The sequence below is a fragment of the Nerophis ophidion genome, linkage group LG02 (assembly GCF_033978795.1).
Source record: "Nerophis ophidion isolate RoL-2023_Sa linkage group LG02, RoL_Noph_v1.0, whole genome shotgun sequence".
NCBI classification, from domain to species: Eukaryota; Metazoa; Chordata; class Actinopteri; order Syngnathiformes; family Syngnathidae; genus Nerophis; species Nerophis ophidion.
The window spans coordinates 63,522,508-63,542,489 of NC_084612.1; the positions used below are offsets into that span (position 1 = coordinate 63,522,508).

General features: G+C 39.8%; 2 protein-coding genes across 3 annotated transcripts in view; one reads left to right on the top strand and one right to left on the bottom strand.

The window, feature by feature from the left end:
- The first annotated feature begins 120 nt into the window (after positions 1–120).
- On the top strand, positions 121–17,398 carry terf2ip (telomeric repeat binding factor 2, interacting protein). The gene is made up of 9 exons (XM_061888294.1): positions 121–207; positions 4,225–4,446; positions 6,573–6,721; positions 7,050–7,264; positions 7,398–7,508; positions 10,906–11,452; positions 11,536–11,621; positions 13,841–14,188; positions 16,131–17,398. The coding sequence occupies exons 2-9, from the start codon at positions 4,235–4,237 to the stop codon at positions 16,350–16,352; spliced, it is 1,890 nt and encodes a 629-aa protein (XP_061744278.1). The 5' UTR covers positions 121–207; positions 4,225–4,234; the 3' UTR covers positions 16,353–17,398.
- iffo2b (intermediate filament family orphan 2b) overlaps positions 16,680–19,982 on the bottom strand; it is a 68,110-nt gene continuing 64,807 nt past the window's right edge. For both annotated transcript variants that reach the window (XM_061888309.1, XM_061888307.1), the window contains exon 8: positions 16,680–19,100. In XM_061888309.1, coding sequence (XP_061744293.1) covers positions 18,867–19,100 — 234 coding nt within the window. In that variant the 3' untranslated portion in view covers positions 16,680–18,866. The remainder of the gene's footprint in view (positions 19,101–19,982) is intronic.

Consider the following 19,982-nt stretch of genomic DNA (forward strand, 5'->3'; position numbering starts at 1 on the left):
TATGTGTTATTCTCACTTTATAAATGTGTGTTTTTGTTATTTTTTTGCGTATAGGCTGTTATTTTTGTAGTTCCAGTTATATTACCAGCAGGGGGCACTGATGATAGTTTAACATCATACAATTTTTCACTAGAATACACAAAAGAAGAAGACTGCCGGCCAGGAAGTGTGATTTCTACCTTGGATCCAGCCAGCGGGAAAAAAAAGGTCAACAAACCGAATCGTAACTTTGAGCAAAAATCTCGTTTTAGAATTGGTTAACATTAAACACATTCATTTAGTCGATAGTAACCATTATAATTACTTCTATACGTTCCAACGAAATGGAGCTAATGTTAGCCCAGATGCTTCACAAACGTAATTGTCCAGCCATCCATTATATACCGCTTATTCCCTTTGGGGTCGCGGTGTAATTGTGTATATTTAAAATTTCGTATACTCATAGATTGCCATGTATTCTACTGTTCAACAGTTTTAGACCACCTAATTCGTAAGTATGTGCAAAACACGTAAGTAGATATTACAAACTATAACTTTAACTAGAACTGTACTATCATCAATCAATGTTTATTTATATAGCCCTAAATTACCAGTGTCTCAAAGGGCTGCACAAACCACAACAACATCCTCGGTTAGAGCCCACATAAGGGCAAGGAAAAACTCACCCCAGTGGGACGTCGGTGACAGTGACAATGATGACTATGAGAAACCTTGGAGAGGACCGCATATGTGGGCAACCCTCCCGAGGGCAGTGTTTTTCAACCTTTTTGGAGCCAAGGCACATTTTTTGCTTACAAAAAATGCAAAGGCACACCACCAGCAGAAATCAATAAAAACTAAACTCAGTTGACAGTAAAAAGTTGTTTTGGCAATTGTTGGATATGACTTTAAAGCATAAGCAAGCATGCATGACTATAGCTCTTGTCTCAAAGTAGGTGTACTGTCACCACCTGTCACATCACGCCCTGACTTATTTTCGCCTGTTTGCTGTTTTCCTGTGTGTAGTGTTTTAGTTCTATTTTGGTGGCTTTTGCTCTTTTGTTGGTATTTTCCTGTAGTAGTTTCAGGGCTTCCTTTGAGCGATATTCCCCAAATCTACTTTGGTTTAGCAATCAAGAATATTTCAGTTGTTTTTTTCCTTCTTTGTGGGGACATTGTTGATTGTCATGTCACGTACTTAGTGGCCTAGTGGTTAAAGTTTCCGCCCTGAGATCGGTAGGTTGTGGGTTCAAACCCCGGCCGAGTCATACCAAAGACTATAAAAAAATGGAACCCATTGCCTGCCTGCTTGGCACTCAGCATCAAAGGTTGGAATTGGGGGTTAAATCACCATAAATGATTCCCGGGCGGGGCACCGCTGCTGCCCACTGCTTCCCTCACTTCCCAGGGGGTGATTAAGGGGATGGGTCGAATGCAGAGGACACATTTCACCACACTTAATGTGTGTGTGACAATCATTGGTACTTTAACTTTAATGTTTTTATGTACATTGTGGACGCCATCTTTGCCCTACACACTGTAAGTCTTTGCTGTTGTCCAGCATTCTGTTTTTGTTTACTTTGTAGCCAGTTCAGTGTTAGTCTTGTTCCCTAAGCTGCAATGCCTTTTCTTAGGGGCACTCACCTTGTGTTTATTTTTGGTTTTAGCATTAGATACCTTTTTTACCTGCGCGCTGCCTCCCACTGCCATCTGCATATTGGGAACAGGACGAACCATGTTCTGACATCTACAAAGCAATTAGCTACCTACTGATATGCCGAGCTCTAGACAGTACAGACACTCAACAACAACACATCATTTGCAGACTATAATTACTGCTTCGCAAAAAATGTTTTAACCCAAATAGGTGAAATTAGATCATCTCCCAGATTGATCTAATTGGTTGGCTGGAAAAACACTGCCCTAGGGAGACCGAAAGCAATGGATGTCGAGCGGGTCTAACATGATATTGTGAAAGTCCAATCCATAGTGGAGCTAACATAACCGTGAGAGTCCACTCCAAAGTGGATCCAGAAGGAAACTATCAGCGTTTTTGTCATAAACTTACAGTACATACTGTAAGGTCTAGTAATATTAGTTAGGACAGTGACAGTTTTGATTAATCACATTGTCCTTACAGTGAGTATGCACATTTTTACACAACCACAAAGGATTTCAAATCAATAAACACATCAAGATAGGATTAATGTGTTGAGTACCTACTTAAATTAAAGTTAATGTTTTTTACAGTTTTATTAATTATAGGTACAATATGTAGATAAAATTTGGTTCATTTTCAGTGATTCAACTTGCATTGTTGGAAATATAGTAATCTTGATTGGTACACATCATTTAAGTATGTCCATGGTCTTCATTTACTGCTAATTATAGTCACATAAAGTGAGGATTATATTTTTTGTGTGTTTAGGCACATTCACTGCTATTCTATACCTTTACCATGAATTGATTAACGTGGACCCAGACTTAAACAAGTTGAAAAACTTATTCGGGTGTTACCATTTAGTGGTCAATTGTACGGAATATGTACTGAACTGTGCAATCTACTAATAAAAGTTTCAATCAATCAATCGTTTAGTTCTGAAATGGATATTGATTTTTTTTTGTCACAGCTCTAAAATTAAAGTTGAAATCTTCACTTCAAACTTATGCTAATTTATATCCATCCATCCATTTTCTGCCGCTTGTCCCTTTCGGGGTCGCTAGAGCCTATCTCAGCTGCATTCGGGCAAAAGGCGGGGTACACCCTGGACAAGTCGCCAACTCATCGCTGGGCCAACACAGATAGACAGACAACATTCACACTCATATTCACACACTAGGGCCAATTCAGTGTTGCTTACAACCTATCCCCAGGTGCATGTCTTTGGAGGTGGGAGGAAGCCGGAGTACCCGGAGGGAACCCACGCAGTCACGGGGAGAACATGCAAACTCCACACAGAAAGATCCCGAGCGCAGGATCAAACCTAGGACCTTCGTATTGTGAGGCAGAGGCACTAATCCCTTGTCCACTGTGCTGCCTGCTAATTTATATATTAAATACTTTTTTTAATGCAGTGTGAATGGTATACTCATGCAAAGCAGGGGCGTCCAAAGTGCGTCCCGGGGCCCAATTTCCGACCCGCAAGTCATTTTTAATTGGCCTTTGGCAAAAAATAGTTAATTTAAAGTAAGAAATTGATTAATTTACTATTATTAGGATCTTATTAGTAATGCTGTCTAATGACTATTTTGAAAGTCACATTAATCACACTTGTCAATGTGGATTAATCATGATTAATTACAAGTATCACTTTTAGTTTAAACTTGCTTGCATGATTTCAACTTAAAAATGTCAACCACAAATTAAATGTTAATGCTGGAATTGCTAAAAGGTAAAGGAGCAAAATTGATTAACCTGTGTGTATATATGTGATTAATGCAATATTTTTTGTGATTAATTGCATCAGTTTATTAGATTACACAAATGGAAGGATGGATAATTTTTTTGTTAACTATAACTACCTATAGCTACCTTAGGATATATTGATGTACACTGACCCCAAAAGGGACAAACAGTAGAAAATGGATGGATGGATGGTTTGCTTTTAGCATGAAGACGGCCCCTGCATCCTTCGATTTTATTGAACGCGGCCCTCACAAGGAAAAGTTTGGACACCCCTGTTGTAAAGGCAAAAGCACAAAAACTGTCACTGTCCACATACAGTATAGCATTTGTGGACCTTAAAGTAGCTGGGTTTACAAAACAGGACAGCAAAGGATGTCCAGTAACAGTCAAAAGTACCAGTAAAATGTTTGGAAGTACTTATTAATTGCTATAAATGAGGTGAGCTGAAAACTTAGGTTGATAGTGTTTATTATTAAAGTACAGGTGAAGTTCAATAAATCAGAATGTCTAGCAAAATGTCTTTGATTTCAGGAAGAGACAAATAAAAGGCTTATAGGTTATGCAGTTCCTTTTTTCATTAAGAAAGTGAACCAGTTGAGTACTAGAATGTCCAACATTTTTTCACATTTAATGAGAGATACATAATTTTTTTTTGCTGTAAACTGTAGTCCAATAAACTATTCACTGTCTCTTGAATGACTATAAAATATAAAAGTTTTAATTTTTTAATAGAATTGCTAAATTGCTAAGTTTTCCAAATGTTCCAGTTAATTGAGATGCGCCATGCTTGAAAATGATGCAGGCCAATACTCAAACTCCTCTTACTGCATTTCTTCCAGGTGACGTTCCATGAAGATGGTGTCCAACATCTCACCGGTTCTCTTCGTGGATATGGAGGGCAACCCTATGAGTTTTTATTTGCGACCAGGCACCACCAAGAAGGAGCTCCAGCCCCTCATCAAAGCTGGGGGAGGAATAGCATGCAACATCCTGGTGCCAGGATCCATTTTATTGATTGACCCCAAGGAACAAGGCACCATTAGTCCGCGTGTAGTCCACCGGTAAGTATCAAAATAGACTCATTGGATTACATTTTTGCCACTGTAATATGAATTTACTCTTGTTCTAAATGGCCTTTTTATACTTGAAAATAGTTTTGGGATAAAGCCGTGTGGAATTCCACAGAATAAATAATACACTGTACAATTTTAACCAAATCACTAATGAAATGTTTAGTATTATAGTTATTTATGAATAATTACCTTTCAAATTTGAAAAAACACTGGTACCAATTTTCTGCGAATCAATACTACTAAATTTTCGGTACTTTTGGGTGTGTTCATGTGTTAATAAATGTAATTTGAATATACTGGGTGTGCGTGTATGTACGTATATATATACCGAATTTCCTTGAATTGCCGCAGGGCATATAGGACGCGCCTGCCTTGAATTACTGCCGGGTCAAACTCGCTTCCCAAAATAATTAGCGCATGCTTAGTATTACCGCCTGGTAAAACTCGTGACGTCATGAGTGACACTTCCCCTGTCATCATTTTCAAAATGGAGGAGGCTGATTTCAATACCGGTAATTTGAAATCGCATAAAGGGAAGAAGATTAAGAGCTATTCAGTAGGATTTAAGGTCCAAGCTTACATCACACTCAAATTTTTACTGCATACCTTTGGTAAGTGCCGGAGTGAGAAGTGGTTTTAAAATAATTAGCGCATGCTTACTTTTACCGCATGCCTTTGGTAAGCGCAGGAGTGAGAAGAGGTTTTAAATTAACTAGCGCCCCAGCGGCAATTCAAGGAAATACGATATATATATATATATATATATATATATATATATATATATATATATATATATATATATATATATATATGTATGTATGTATATGTTTAAAGGGGAACTACACCTTTTGGAATTTTGCCTATCATTCACAACCACAGTCCTCATGTAAGACAAGAACACAGATGTTTATCTTTTATTTATGCCTTCTAATTCATAAAATACGGCAAGCATGAGTTAGTTAACACTGCAGATTTCGGAAAGGCTCTATTCCACACATCCCAAAACCACCAACAATGATCAATTTACACCCCATGACCTGAATGTTAACCAAGTATTAGCGATATTGTTATTATAAGCGCTAACATTAAGAACCTATTTTCAGTGACATCAGGATCACGAGAGCTAACTGGCTCATGCTGCTATATTGACATAGTGAGCTGCTGCTGCAGCTGCATCGCCTCTGAGATGGTGGAAGTCAATTCTCAAACATAAATCACGGTTGTGGCCGTAAACCACTTTGATATTCAACTTCGATTTTTAGAAAAACACAAAAATAAGTTTTTTATTTTTACACAGACATGTTTTTAAATACTGACAAAAACGACAAAAGAGTTTTTTATAATAAAGCGTATCTATGTAACCATTGTAGTATCGACAATATAATGATACCAGACTTGGTATCGTTACTGTCAATATTTGAATCGATCCAGCCACCTACCCTTGTCTAAATTCAAGAGCTTTAACATACGAGTAGCATATCTTCCTACAGTCTGTAGTCTAGCATGTTTTGCTATCCCTTGTCCACCAGTAAATATATTAAACATAGTTTATTTGCCACCATGGAGGCGAGGATTGCTGACTTAAAATCATCAATCAATCAATCAATGTTTACTTATATAGCCCTAAATCACTAGTGTCTCAAAGGACTGCACAAACCACAACACAAACCACTACGACATCCTCGGTAGGCCCACATAAGGGCAAGGAAAACTCACACCCAGTGGGACGTCGGTGACAATGATGACCCAGTGGGACTTCGGTAACAATGATGACTATGAGAACCTTGGAGAGGACGAAAGCAATGGATGTCAGGCGGGTCTAACATGATACTGTGAAAGTTCAATCCATAGTGGATCCAACACAGTGTTAAAAAGTTAAAAAGTGGCTTTGCACTGTGGATGGACATTGGCCACTAGCGAAAATGCTTCAGTGCATTGAGGACGCGTTCATTCGCTTGTCAAGTTTGCAGGACACAGCTAGGATATGTCATCAACAAGCCTTATCACGGTATAACGATAGTATTAAAAGCTCTATTGTCTGCCAAAGGTCTCGTGCCACCCGACTGCTAGGGATATCACCTTTTTTTTTAAGTTTATAGTATTTTCCTCATTAGGTATGTGTCCATCAAGTACGTCCACGATTGTATGAAGAAAGGCCAGCAGCTGAACATCGAAGACTACAGAATGAATCCTGAAAATGTCTCGCAAGGCTCTGCTTCCAAATCCAATGAAACCAACAGAAGGTCTCCCGCAGCTTCAGGAGGTGTGAAAAAAAGTTCATCTTAAAACCAACACTAACTTGTGCACATTATGGAGCCAATGCTAAATCCTTTAATGGAGCAAAATATTCAAGCATGACTTGCTTTTCTTGACCTCTTTATTGTTTATGTTTATAAGAAATCTTCTCCCAAAGGATCAAAGGCAATGTGGGGAAGCAATGATGTATTAATCAAATCATGTCAAGTGTGTAATAATGACGTCATCTCCATAATGATCCCTAGCAGCCAGCATACAGTATTTGTATAGCATCACTAGATTTATGGTCCCTGCGCAATTCTAACAGTCCGGGGTCTTTTTTTTTATCTCATCAGGCAAGCTGGCGTATTCCGCGGACGAGGACGCCGCCATTCTGAGCTACGTGAGCCAGCGAAAGTCTGAAGTTAAAGGAAACAGCCTTTGGAAGCAGATGGAAAATGAGGAAGTGACCATTCACACTTGGCAGTCGATGAAATCCCGTTACCATCAGAAATTAAGTAGTAAGCAATCAGAAGCTGAGGAGGTGGAAACACCTGGAGAGGTCACCAAGGTGATTCACTTCAAAGAGACTTACTTTCTTTCTCTTATATCAACACTAGGAGATGGCAGCAATACGTTCACAGACTTGAGCCTGATAATAGCGATGTCATGTATGACTGTGTTTCCTATCTTCCTGGATGCAGGGCGATGGCGAAGCCGAAGGGGCAGGAAATTCTCCCGGTGAAGTAGATGACGACCCCCCACTTCCTCAAATGCACACCCGCGAGCTTCTCTCCAGTGATGATCTAACTCAGGTATTGGCCAATAACAATCATGATGGCTGCATAGAGGGGCCTATGATTTTAAAGATAATACCTCTTTGTACATCTAAAATTGCTTCGTATTGTAGTGTTTAAGGGAGTTGCTGCCAGAGTACTTAGCATGCTTTGCAGGCACTTTTTAAATAACAGTTAAAATTACCTGTATCTTGATAGCGCTAAGTCGTTGCTACCCACCAATATGGTAATTCATTGTTGTTGTGTATTACCGTACCTGTTGTGTTGTTTATTTTTGCTCTTTCATGCGTGAGTAAGATCTGTTCTGTTTGTTGACCATCCGACAACAAACTGGTTGGTTGCTCGTTATTGATTGCAAGTTGAAGAGCACATTTTATGAAAGCTGATGTGCCTCCGACTATGCAGAGTCATGAGTAGAGTATGGCCAATCAAACAACAGGCGCCATGACTGCTACCAAGGACGTTTTTGTCGTTTTGACGTAACATTTTCTGACAAAAAAATGTGTATGTATAGTTTTAAACATATTCTAGCTCATAAACTTACAAAAAACTTGTTTTTATATCATGAAAGTATAATTTTGCGGCCCTATTTGAAGCAATTTGCTGCTACAGTGTTTCGTGACTAGCAGGCACTCTAACACGCACCCAACGGCTCAATAAATGTAAAAAAATAAATACACAGAACAACCAAAAAATAAGTTATTACCCTCACTTTGCCAAAATCTTCATTCGTTTTGGACCAACAATCACAGATAAATTGTGACTTTTGTGTGAAGTATGTCAACTGTGGTGGCTGCCTCCAATGTATTTATAATCACTTCATGTATCACTCATTATGTATTGTTATAACAGATCTTTTTTTTGTAACATACTAAGTGAATGAAGTGTGTCAGGTTCGAACACTGATGACATCTATTAAACAGACAAAAAGCAAGGAATTAAACAGAGACAGAATTAAATTTAGCTCATTGAGGTGAAAAGTCTGGGCTGTACTCTTTGTACAGTCTTCCACCACGCTCTGACGAAAGATTGTACGCCTCCTCTTTTATTTGGACTTTCCCTGATTACAGGGCAACATCTGTTTCTAAAGGAAGCGGGGTGGTAAACAGCCGTCGCCTTTGGTTACAAAACAGTTCAAAGAAAAGGTGCCTGAAGGGGGTTAGGTCCTGCTTCCTCTCCGCTTTGTAGATCTCGGGTCAAGAAAAAATATTCCCGTGGATTACAATATATCAAAGAAACCGACACCTAGATGTTGCTTCCCATCCTACACAGTTGAGTTTTACAAGCCTTTTTTTAATAAGATCAAAGACAGCTTTTGTCTGCTCGCTGGGAACTCATTGAAACACAAAGTTTTGTGATAACTTAGATACAATTATTCTGACAAAGTGTACATATTTTCCCTATTTCTTCACAATAACTCCGATATGGTAAGACTGGCGAGCTGTCGAGAATATGGAGTGATTTTTGGTCCAGAACATATTTTGTTTTCTTTGATCATTATTGACGTATTTCTTGTCACTTTATGTTGGATAGTTTTACGAGATTTACATTTAATTTTTTCATCCATTGTTACACACAAAATGTGGTTTCGTTTACTCTTTTAGTATCCGTCTATCTGTATTGTGTTCGTCCTTCTAATCCAGGGGTAGGGAACCTATGGCTCTAGAGCCAGATGTGGATCTTTTGACGACTGCATCTGGCTCTCAGATAAATCTTAGCTGACATTGCTTAACGCTATAATTATGAATAATTTTGCTGGTAATCACAGTGCTAAAAAAAACGTGCAAAATATAAAACATTCTCATGCATTTATATCCATCCATCCGTTTTATACCGCACCTGTTCAAGAAGTCGCATTAATGGTAAGAAGTATTTTATGTCACGATGGGGGGGGTTGCAGCTTGCTGCGGAGTCGTTCTCCCAGGAAGGCAGACGGACTACTCGGGACATGGCATTTAGGTAAAAACATGATTTAATTTTAACTAAAAAAATATACCAACAAAAATCGCTCACAGTGGAGGCACAACTAGGGCTAAAGAACAAAGCTAACACATAAACAGACTGAGAACATAAATCAAACAAAACTTACTTGGCATGGCATGAAGCACGAAACTATGGCAAGGCATGAAACAAGTCAGCCCAGGGCGACTGACTGGCAAAGACGAGCTTAAATACTGCCTCTGATTAGTGCTCGGGAAGCAGGTGAGCGGGCGTTTTGTCCACCAGAGAAAGGTGGACAAAATGAGTAACCAAGGAAACCAGACAGGGGAGTGGAAAAAAACAGGAACTTAAAGAGTCCAAAGGACAAACAGCACATGGCCAGACAAAAACATGATCAACAGACATGACATTTTATTTATTATTGGTTAGCTTCAGAATAACAATGTTATTAAAACAAATAAGAGACTTATTATACTCTAAAAATGTTGGTCTTACTTAAAAATGCATGCATTTAGTTGTATTCAATGTTAAAAAATATGATATGGCTCTCACGGAAATACATTTTGAAATATTTGGCTTTCATGGCTCTCTCAGTCAAAAAGGTTCCCGACCCCTGTTCAAATCTGTTACTAAATAAAATTCTTTTAGTTTTAGTAAGATTCAAAGATAGTCTATTCTTGTAAAACTATCTCTTTAATTTGTTAATTTCTTATGTTTTTATTTGTATTAGCTTCTGTGTGTTTTCTCATGAACAAAATGCAGAAGTTGTCGTGTATTTATCTTACACAAAACATTGTAATTGGTGGATCTCCAGCGATTTGTCCCAGCAGCACATAAACGCAATGCAACTGTTTAACCAAAGCAGAATTTCCTATTCTAATTACAGAAGGTGAATCAAATGTATTGTTACTTTTAACTTTCTTCTGCATACAACTCCCCCAGAGACCTGCACTTTCCATTGAAATCCGGAACTTTAGTCCTCAACAAGAAAAGCCTACAAAATCTTGACGATAATGTCTATAATAATGTGTTTGTGGGCGAGGGCAAGGTGATAGCGTCAGATTCAAAAATAAGATAGCGGCAAAGCGGTGCAAATTTTTCAGTTGACAGCCGCTACAAATACATTAATCTATGGGAAACATTAATAATAGACAATAAAACACTAAACGTTTAGTTAAAATAGTTGAATGTAATATTGTATCAAAATAGGGAAGTATGTCAAAATAAATAAATGAAAACATTTAGAAATTATGCTTGATGACCCATAAAGGCTGTTTGCCTTTTTAAAAAAAAAAAACATTCATAGTAAGCATTTTTTCAACATTTTATTTAACCATTTGCACTGACTATCTGGCCTGAATGCAGCTATCACCCTTGCAGGAGTTTTTAGCATTGTACTTTAAGGTTACTTAAAACAGGTTTTACCATGTGTGTAAGTGTTACTTACTTTGTCTTGGGACTGTTGTGTCCACAGATTGAAGACCTCAGACAACTCAGTGCTGAAGAATCTCCCCAGCAAGAAAAGGGGAAACCACCAGCAGAGAAATGCGTGCAAGCAACTACTGCAGAACAAGAAAAGCGAGACTCCTCGCAGACCGAGGAAATTATTGATCGAGAAGATGATCAGTCACAAGAATTTTTGCAAGCTGAAAATTATTCGGACGACAGAGGACCAAGCCAGTCCGAGCCTGAAAGCGACACCCTCTTTTCAGCTAATTTGACAGATACGGACGAAGAAAATGGAAAACTGCACTTGCCTATACGCAGATCACGCTGCAGAAGGTTAGAGCTGGAGGCTGAACCCTACAATCAAAAGCTCCAATCATCATCATCATCATCCGCAGCAGCTGCACAGTCATCGGCACCCTCTCCTCTCACCCCGTCACCCCGTCGGACCAGGTCAGCCACATCCGCTTCTCAGAAAGACACGGGAGAGGAGCCTCCTTCTAAAAAAACGAAAGAGATTGCAGAAGCAGCAGAAAGTCAAAAAGAGGAGGAAGATCATCTTATCCACGAGGAGTGTAGGATGCCATTAGCTATAAAGAAGTTTAACCAGAACTAAGATTTAATTTTGCTTATTATTTTTTTTTTCCTTTTATTGCAGGTGAATCCGTGCAAAAAAAGAAGAAAGAGAAAGTTCTGGGGATTCTTGCTATGGCAGCAAGAGAGTTTGAATCCAGTGACAGTGAGGTAGATGATTTTCATAATAGGACCAAGAAAAGTACAATTGAAGCCACGTTGTTCATCTTTTTAGTGACTTGAAATCAACAGTTTACTCTTACTATTTTGTTTAAGTTTGTTGACGTTTAAAAGGAGTCATATTATAATTTTTAATTTCTACCTTAAAAAATCTTCAGGGTTTCCTCTATATGTCATGCGCGGTGCGGCGCATGTCCCAGTGATCCTAGGAGCTATATTGTCCGGGGGATTCTATATCCCCTGATAGTGTCTCCCAAGACCAACAGGTCCTAGGTGAGGGATCAGACAAAGAGCAGCTCAAAGACCTTTATGAAGAGGAAAAAATGAGTACTCAGATTTCCCTTGCCTGGACGCGGTTCATTGGGGCCCCCCTTCTGGAGCCCGGCCCGGATATAGGGCTCAATGGTGAGCGCCTGGTGGCCGGGCCTGTCCCCATGAGGTCCGGCTGGGCCTGTCCCCATGAGGTCCGGCTGGGCACAGCCCGAAGAGGCAACATGGGTCCCCCCCTCCAATGGGATCACCACTTATAGGAGGGGGTCTAGATGTAGGGTGCAGTTTAAGCTGGGCGGAAGCCGAAGGCAGGGCACTTGCCAGTCCGATCCTCGGGTGCATAAGCTAGCTCTTGGGACGTGGAATGTCACCTCACTGGAGGGAAAGGAGCCTGAGCTGTTGCGCGAGGTGGAGAAGTTCCGGCTGGATATAATTGGACTAACTTTGACGCACAACAAGGGCTATGGAACCAGTCCTCTCTCTAGAGAGAGAGGACTGGACTCTCCATTTTTTTGTTGCTCCTCGGCTCAAAGCCTGCAGGTTGGAGTTCAACCCGGTAGACGAAAGGGTAGGGCATGTCTGACCGGTAGGAGGCCATGGCGAAGACCCAGGACACGTTGGGAAGACTATGTCTCCCGGCTGGCCTGGGAACACCTTGGGATCCCCCGGGAGGAGCAGGACGAAGTGGATGGCAAGAGGGAAGTCCAGGCTTCTCTGCTTATGCTGCTGCCTCCGTGACCCGACCTCAGATAAGCGGAAGAAGATGGATATATTAATAAATATGCGCTAGAATATCTTTACTTTTGTTCATAACCAATTACTTATGATACAGCCAACGTGACTTACTTCTCATTCATTCAGAGCATAGAGTGGCTTGTTCCACTGCAGTGAAACTGGACAATCATTCGATAAATTCTCTGCTTTGTCTCAGGCGCCAGACTCTCGCATTATGATTGGATTAACTGTCTAAGGCTGAATACCTTTTTCGTTGACACCAAAAAGAGCGAATCAGCGGTCTTGAATTATAAACCACCGCAGGTGCATTTTTCAAGTTTTGTTCCGTTGTTCCCAGTTGATATGGAGAGTTTTACAATCCAGTAGGTGGCGTTTTCCTTGTAAAATCTTGCATCTTTATATCTTTTATCAGGCATTGTAAACCGTACACGTGTTCAGAGAGTAGCTGAAAATGAGTTTCCCATTTTTTAAATGTATGCTCAACATTTTTTTTTTTAGCCTTTTTAAAGAAAACATATGCATCGTTACCTATTATATGATGACGTCATATAGACCAGTAGTCCCCAACCTTTTTGTATCCGCGGTCCGGTCAACGCTTAATAGTTTGTCCCGCGGCCCTTTTTCTTCTTTGTCATGAAAAAGGGAGGTTATTGTCATGAAAAAGGGAGGTTTTTGGTGTTGGTGCACTAATTGTAAGTGTACATTGGGTTTTTTATGTTGATTTAATAAAAAAATAAAAATATTTAATTTTTTTTAAATAAAAATGAATAAAAAATTATTCTGCGGCCCGGTACCAATCACCCGGTGGTTGGGGACCACTGATATAGACCACGCCCCTGCCCCCACAGATATATTGGCAAGCTGGGGAAACCTTGCACTTCCTTGTGGTCTACATAGTAAATAACATGTAATAATGGTGTTTTGGAAAAAAAAAATTGCATAGATTTTGTGTTACAGACCATCTTCAAGCCGCTTTCTAACTTTCTCTCCTAGATACGTTTTGTGGGTGGTCTTTTTTTTTTTACTGATTACAGATCCCAATTACACAAAAATGAGGAGTTGGTTTGCATAAAATGACTCCATTAATTTTTAAACAAACCTTAAAATGGAGTAATGTCATTGTGATCTTGTCTAATCAGCACGATCAGAGTGGTTCACAGTGTCAGCACACAAAATAATTCACAATTTCTCTTTCTGTCTTTTAGTCTACTGAAGAACATTTCCACACGCCCACCGAACAGCCTTACGTGCTGACCGCCATTGCTGCGAGCATAGCTGCAGGCGCTGTTGCCGACCAGTTTGACCCCGACCTTCTCGTGCAAGGTCCAAGCGCTCAGGAGACTTCACGAGAGGCTGAGCCAGCTCTTGAGCCGAGCTGTGTCAAAGCCGCTACCGTGGCGTCCAAAGCTCACCCCTTCATTCTTGAAGGTGTGTCTCACCAAGAAGACGCGGCTCGGCCCGACCCGATAGAGGAAGAGGCAGAGTCCCTCAGTCAGGCCCACTTAGAGGAGGACAAGCAGCGAATCACAGAGCTGATGAATCTCACAAACAAGGTGAGTTTGTCCTCCACCGCTTGAAGGTATGCATCGGGTGCTTGAAAGTTGAAACCGTATTTCCTCAAATGGTAGCTTTAACTCTCATAGACACTCATATAATTGCCAAATATGTCGACCCTAAAAGGGGAACTGCACTTTTTTAGAATTTTGCTTATCATTCACAATCGTTATGAAAGACATGACGACGGATGTATTTTATTTAATGCATTCTAACTCGTAAATAAATGGCCGCTTACAGCGCAGCCAATTGAAGGTCTTTTATTCCGCACATAAAACCCAACAAATAGTCCAAACACCGCCAAATATTTACATTTTGGGACTTGAATATTAACCAAGTATTAGTGATATTGTTATTATAAGCGCTTACGCAGACAAATTATTTATAGCAGCGCTATGATTACAAGATTGTGCTGAAAATTTTAATTTTCCTGAAGGAACTCTCCTGACGGAATAAATAAAGTACTATCTATCTATTATGTTGACATGATCGACTGATGAGCTGCTTCTTCATTTATTTGCTCTTTAAACTTTAATGTAGATAATAAATCAAGCCTCTCACCTGGATAGTAAAAGGAGAACATATTCCGACAATTTGGTACACTTTGACAGCCAATTTAGACCCGGAAATTGTGAGAATGGCACAAAAAGACAATTGGTTTCAATTCCCTTTGCGAGGATTATGAGTTCATCTACATGAGAATATACGAACATCCTAGCAGACAGCAGACCTTGTACAGTAAGTGTTGTCTTAATATGTTTGTTGGCTCTCATGAAGTCTGCAGTGAGTAGTAATCAGACTGGAGACTTCACGAGAGCCAACAAACATACTAAAACATCACTTACTGTGGGGGTCTTTTCGTGTCGTTCTCGCCATTCTTGGGTCTAAATTGGATGTCAAAGTGTACCAACCTTTCAGAATACATCTTCAGCCTTCTTCTGTGCAGGTGAGATGCATGATTTATGATCTGCAATAAACTAGGAGCAGAGAAGCAACGAAGCAGCAGACCACTCGGTGATGTAAACATAGGCACACACGGAGGGGATCATGGCGCCGCCATAAATAGTTTGTCTGCGTTAGCGCTTATAAAAACAATATCACTAATACTTGATTATATAAAAATCAGAAAATGTAAATGGAGTATTGTTGCTGGGTTTTGGATGGTTATTTATTGGGTTTTATGGGTGGAGCCTTCCATTGGCTCCGCTGTAAGTGAACTTTTATCTACAAGTTAGAATGCATTATTTAAAAAAATCCATCGGTCATCATGTCTTTTACAATGTTTGTGGACGATAGGCAAAATAAATAAAAAAGTGCACTTCACCTTTAAGCTTTTACAAAAAGCAGCAATCATAAAATAAGTTTTCGGCACATACACAATGTTGACATCTATAGTTATATTTAGACGGGGAAAAACATGCGTACTCGTAAACAAACATTGTGATAGACAAGAAGTTAAATCATGAAATGCAAACTCTATACATTTATCCGAGAAAGTCTTGATACCACACAAAAAAGTTGTAGACCTCCATTTTTTTCCAAGTTTTAATTTGTTTTGTCTTGTAAAATGTCTGGGGCGAAAGATAGTTCGGCATGTCTGGATATCACTTGTAAAGTATAAGGATCTACTCTATTGCATAGTTGTTTTTTTGTTTGTATCTGCTTTTTGCAGTGTACTCAGTTTACACACTGCTTGTTGCACAACAGCCATCTTGGCTTGATTGACCACCACAATTTTTCACCTCCATGAAGAAGTCACGTCATGGAATACAAGCAATAAGTGCAAACTTTGCAAAAAAAGCTAGCATGCTAACGTTAGGGTGCTAACAATTGTGCCGTGGGTCGCAAATGACCGCACTTTGCACAACTCTGCTTTAGATGATTATTTTTGATCTTCCTGTAAATGTGCTGGTAAAAATAACCTCTTCTTTTACTTTCTAGGACTTGATGGCTGTCACCTTAGCTTTGCTAAAGACAAGTGGCGACTTCTCGGCGGCCTCCCGCCTGCTTTTGGACCCCTCATCCATCGCCGGACCTTTTTGGGATCCCCGTGACGACAGCCTCCTGCTCTCAGAGGACCCCGCCGCCCATCAGCAGCTGCAAAAAAAGTACAGTGACATGGGCTTGGCCAAACGAATGTTGTTTCTCGAGTTACGGCGGTGAGACTGTTTACTAACCTGTTTGTTCGTCATTGTTGCTCTTTTATATTGAATAGTGTTTTCATTTAAAACTTTAGCGTTGTTCTGCCTAGGAACCTTTTAAAATGTTTTATCTATATGAATGCTGAGAGATGACAAATAAAAATACATAATCTGAAGACAAACACTGGTTGATGCATAGCGTCACAGCAATCCTTAGCTACGGTGTAATAATGCTATGACATCGCTGCTTTTTTTTGTCCGTGCCTTTTTAAGGCAGAAAAACTAACCTACAGAAGCCTTTTTCAATTTTTAGCGTTCATACAATCAAACAAGACTGAGAGAAAGGATGTTTTTTTTTAATTCACTGTTTATTTCAGGTTACCCCGACTTTGATTGAATACATTCATAACTTTTTTCCCCATACCAACATGGATATGTTGCGTCAATACATTTGACGAAAACAAATAAGCCAAAGTAAAAGCAGAAAGTTAAAAAAAATGGATGGACCTGTTATGTAAAAAGAACACAGCTAGGCCTACACAAGGCCATTAATGTTTTTTTTAGCCCCTCATTAATGAGGTTAAGAGCTACACCGCGTATAGACAACAACTCTCAGTTTCTGCACTCATTTGAAAAACTCTTTAGTATAAAAAAAAAAATTTTTTAGTATGAAACATTCACACACCCTTACAGAAGTAGCAGAAGCGGTTTAGTCACCACATACTGTACAGTTTTTATCCCTGCATTTCAAATAGCACAGCTTTTATGTGAACAAAAAGGTTTTTAATTTAGCATCAAAATAAAATGCATACATGTACTTGTACATGCATACGATATGTTTGTGACGTATATGTACTGCGAGTGGCGCTCACTCTTGTCCAACATAACCCACAGTAATCAAGATCAAAATGTGTCAAATTATGGCAACATAACACAAAATGTAATATTTTGTTGCAAATCTGTGATCAGCATCAATGAAAACAGCATTTTTTCTGGAAAAAAAAAACAACTTTTTTTTTGGCCTATACAATTAAGCTGAAATGAACATTCTACTTAATGGAAAGTAGTCCATACATACTTGAGAAGACAAACCTGCCCCCTTGTGTCCTATCGGTTCTGACACTAAGCTAGCAGCATTAAGCACTGGAAAAACAAAACATGACATCTATCAACAAAAAGGCATCTAGGGTGTGCAACCACATGTTTTCAGCCCTCAATGTACATATGAAGCAGAATGTCATTGCGTAATATGCATTAAAAATTACAAACACCAAGGCAATTTGGACGGCGGACCTTATAATGTCCTTTGGTTTTTACTGGTGTTGGCTTTGATCATATTCTGCATTTGTTGAACGTGTTTACATGTATCTGTGCTGCACAAGGCTCAAGAGGCAAATGATGCCCTTCCTGTTTGCTTGTGGAATAAGGCAAATTCTCATGAATAGGGGAGAAAGAACGGGAGAAGCAAAAAAAAATGGTCTGTAGAAAAAACACCTGCTTTGGTTAAAAGGCTAACTGTAAAGGTTTTTAGGAGAAAACAACAAAATAAAACAGGCTGGTCTATATACGCAAGACCAGCTACATTGCATAGAAGTTCAGTAGTCCACTGACTCATTCAGACAAAATGTTCCTCTTTGGTGCGTTTCCTCGGAACATTTGTCTTTGACCCTTTCCACCCTCCCACGCTTCAACTCAAAAACAGGCAAACTTATTAGTAGCAATCAATATAGCGCATATCAATGCAGGTGCAGCGCCATCTGCTGGATGTGGTTGGTCACTGCACCATTTGGCCCCAATGCAAGCTGACTGTAACTGCAGAAAGTGAAAATATTCTCATCCTCTCCTTATACGTCAGGGGTGTCCAAAGTGCAGCATGTGCGTAAAAAAAATGTATACTGTGCTTAAAAGCATCAGCAAAAATATAAGGGAGAAAAGAGCATAAATGCTCAATGAAAAAATGAAAAGTTGAAATCTTAACACAAAGCTCACATGCAGGTTGTTTTTCTTTTAAAATACAGTATTATACTTTTTAGCACATTCAATTTTCTTAAGCCTTTTTTTTACAAAATGAAAAAGTATCCCATTTATTTTATCGGTATGCGGCCCAATGTGGAGAAGTTTGAACACCCCTGCTCTAGACAGCAATCCTGCATAATCAGGTCCTAAGAAAAGAACCAACATTTACATGACGACAGCTTGCTGTGGCGTATAAAATATTACCGGCCAGCAACAACTGCTTCCAACACAACTGGGCGGAGGACGTGAGACACTTCAGACCCCTGACTCCTGCCTTTTACGTCTCTGATGCTACACCTCCCAATATCCATGTCTTTGCCGTTTCCACAAAACAGCGACCTGAAAAATATGAGCGCTGAGCCACAAGGAATTGTGAGTTTTCAATTCCACTTCCAGAAAGCAAAAGAGCACCCCTTTTTTTTTTTTACATGAACCCCCATCATCTGCGTTGAAACCAAATTGTTAGAAAAGCACCAAATCTGTGAGCAGACCCACTCAGAACTTCCCGACAGAGCCGTCATCAACTAACAGGGACTTCGGCGTCTCCGTCTTTGTCCGAAATCTCGTCCTGGATCTCGTCGGTGTTCCCTGAGTCGCTGCTGGCCACCGAGCTGAATGACGGCGAGGTCCTGCCGCCTTTGATCATGCGCCGGCACGTCTCCATCTGCACGTCCAGGCCCCTCTTCATGCTGCACATCTCCATGTACTCGTGCAGGTGTCGGTTCATGTCGCTCTTCGCCGTGGCCAACTCCTCCTGATGGGAGCAAAGACGGACATTTAACATCACAACTTGTCATTAGTCCGCTTATTTTTGTTAAGGTTTTGTATTTGGAATATTAGCCTCAACATTCACATTAGCAAGGAATCAATTAGTTTATGCCAATTTACTTCATGCCTTATCCCAATTTTTTTAAGCCTTAAGTATGAATCAGCTCGGCAACACGATAAGTCAATTTATTGATGGCTTGTTTCGGGTTTTTAATTAATCGTCATAATAATTATTCAGAGGAACCTTGATTTACAAACATCTCTATTTGCAAACTTTTCAATTTACTAGCTTATAGATCGAGCCAAATATGCGTCCGTGTGCAAACCAGGTCTCTGTGTACAAACGCTTCATTCAGTCATTCATTTTGTTCCACCTGCAGGCAAAAATTGGGGTGCAGCACTATTGTGGAGGCGGAGCCTTCCACGTCACTACTAGTCACTACCCAGAATTTTAACGTGTGTTCCTTTTTTCCCAGTTTTTTCCCCTTTTGACAAGTTTGATGATTCAATATGAGTCCTAAAAAGCATGGAGTTAAGTTTAAAGAGGAGTATATTAATAGTGCTTATAAGTATGGAATAATTGACGAAGCAGGCTTCGTACCACAGCAAGTTTTATTTGTGATGAAACCAAAAAGGAGAAGCTACCTCTTGTTCAGCGGCACTTTTCAAGTGTACACACATAGCCCCTCCCCCTGATCCCTACCTTCTGCTTTTTTCGCACCAGCTCCTCCTTTCCCTATGTTAATGTAGGTGGATTTTACTTTTTATATTGTTGGATATTGTAGCAATATGGTTGTTAAAGTTTTGGATTATTGTGATTTCTCATCGTTTGTGAGGTCACCTAAGTGACTTCTGCGTGGATTTGTCA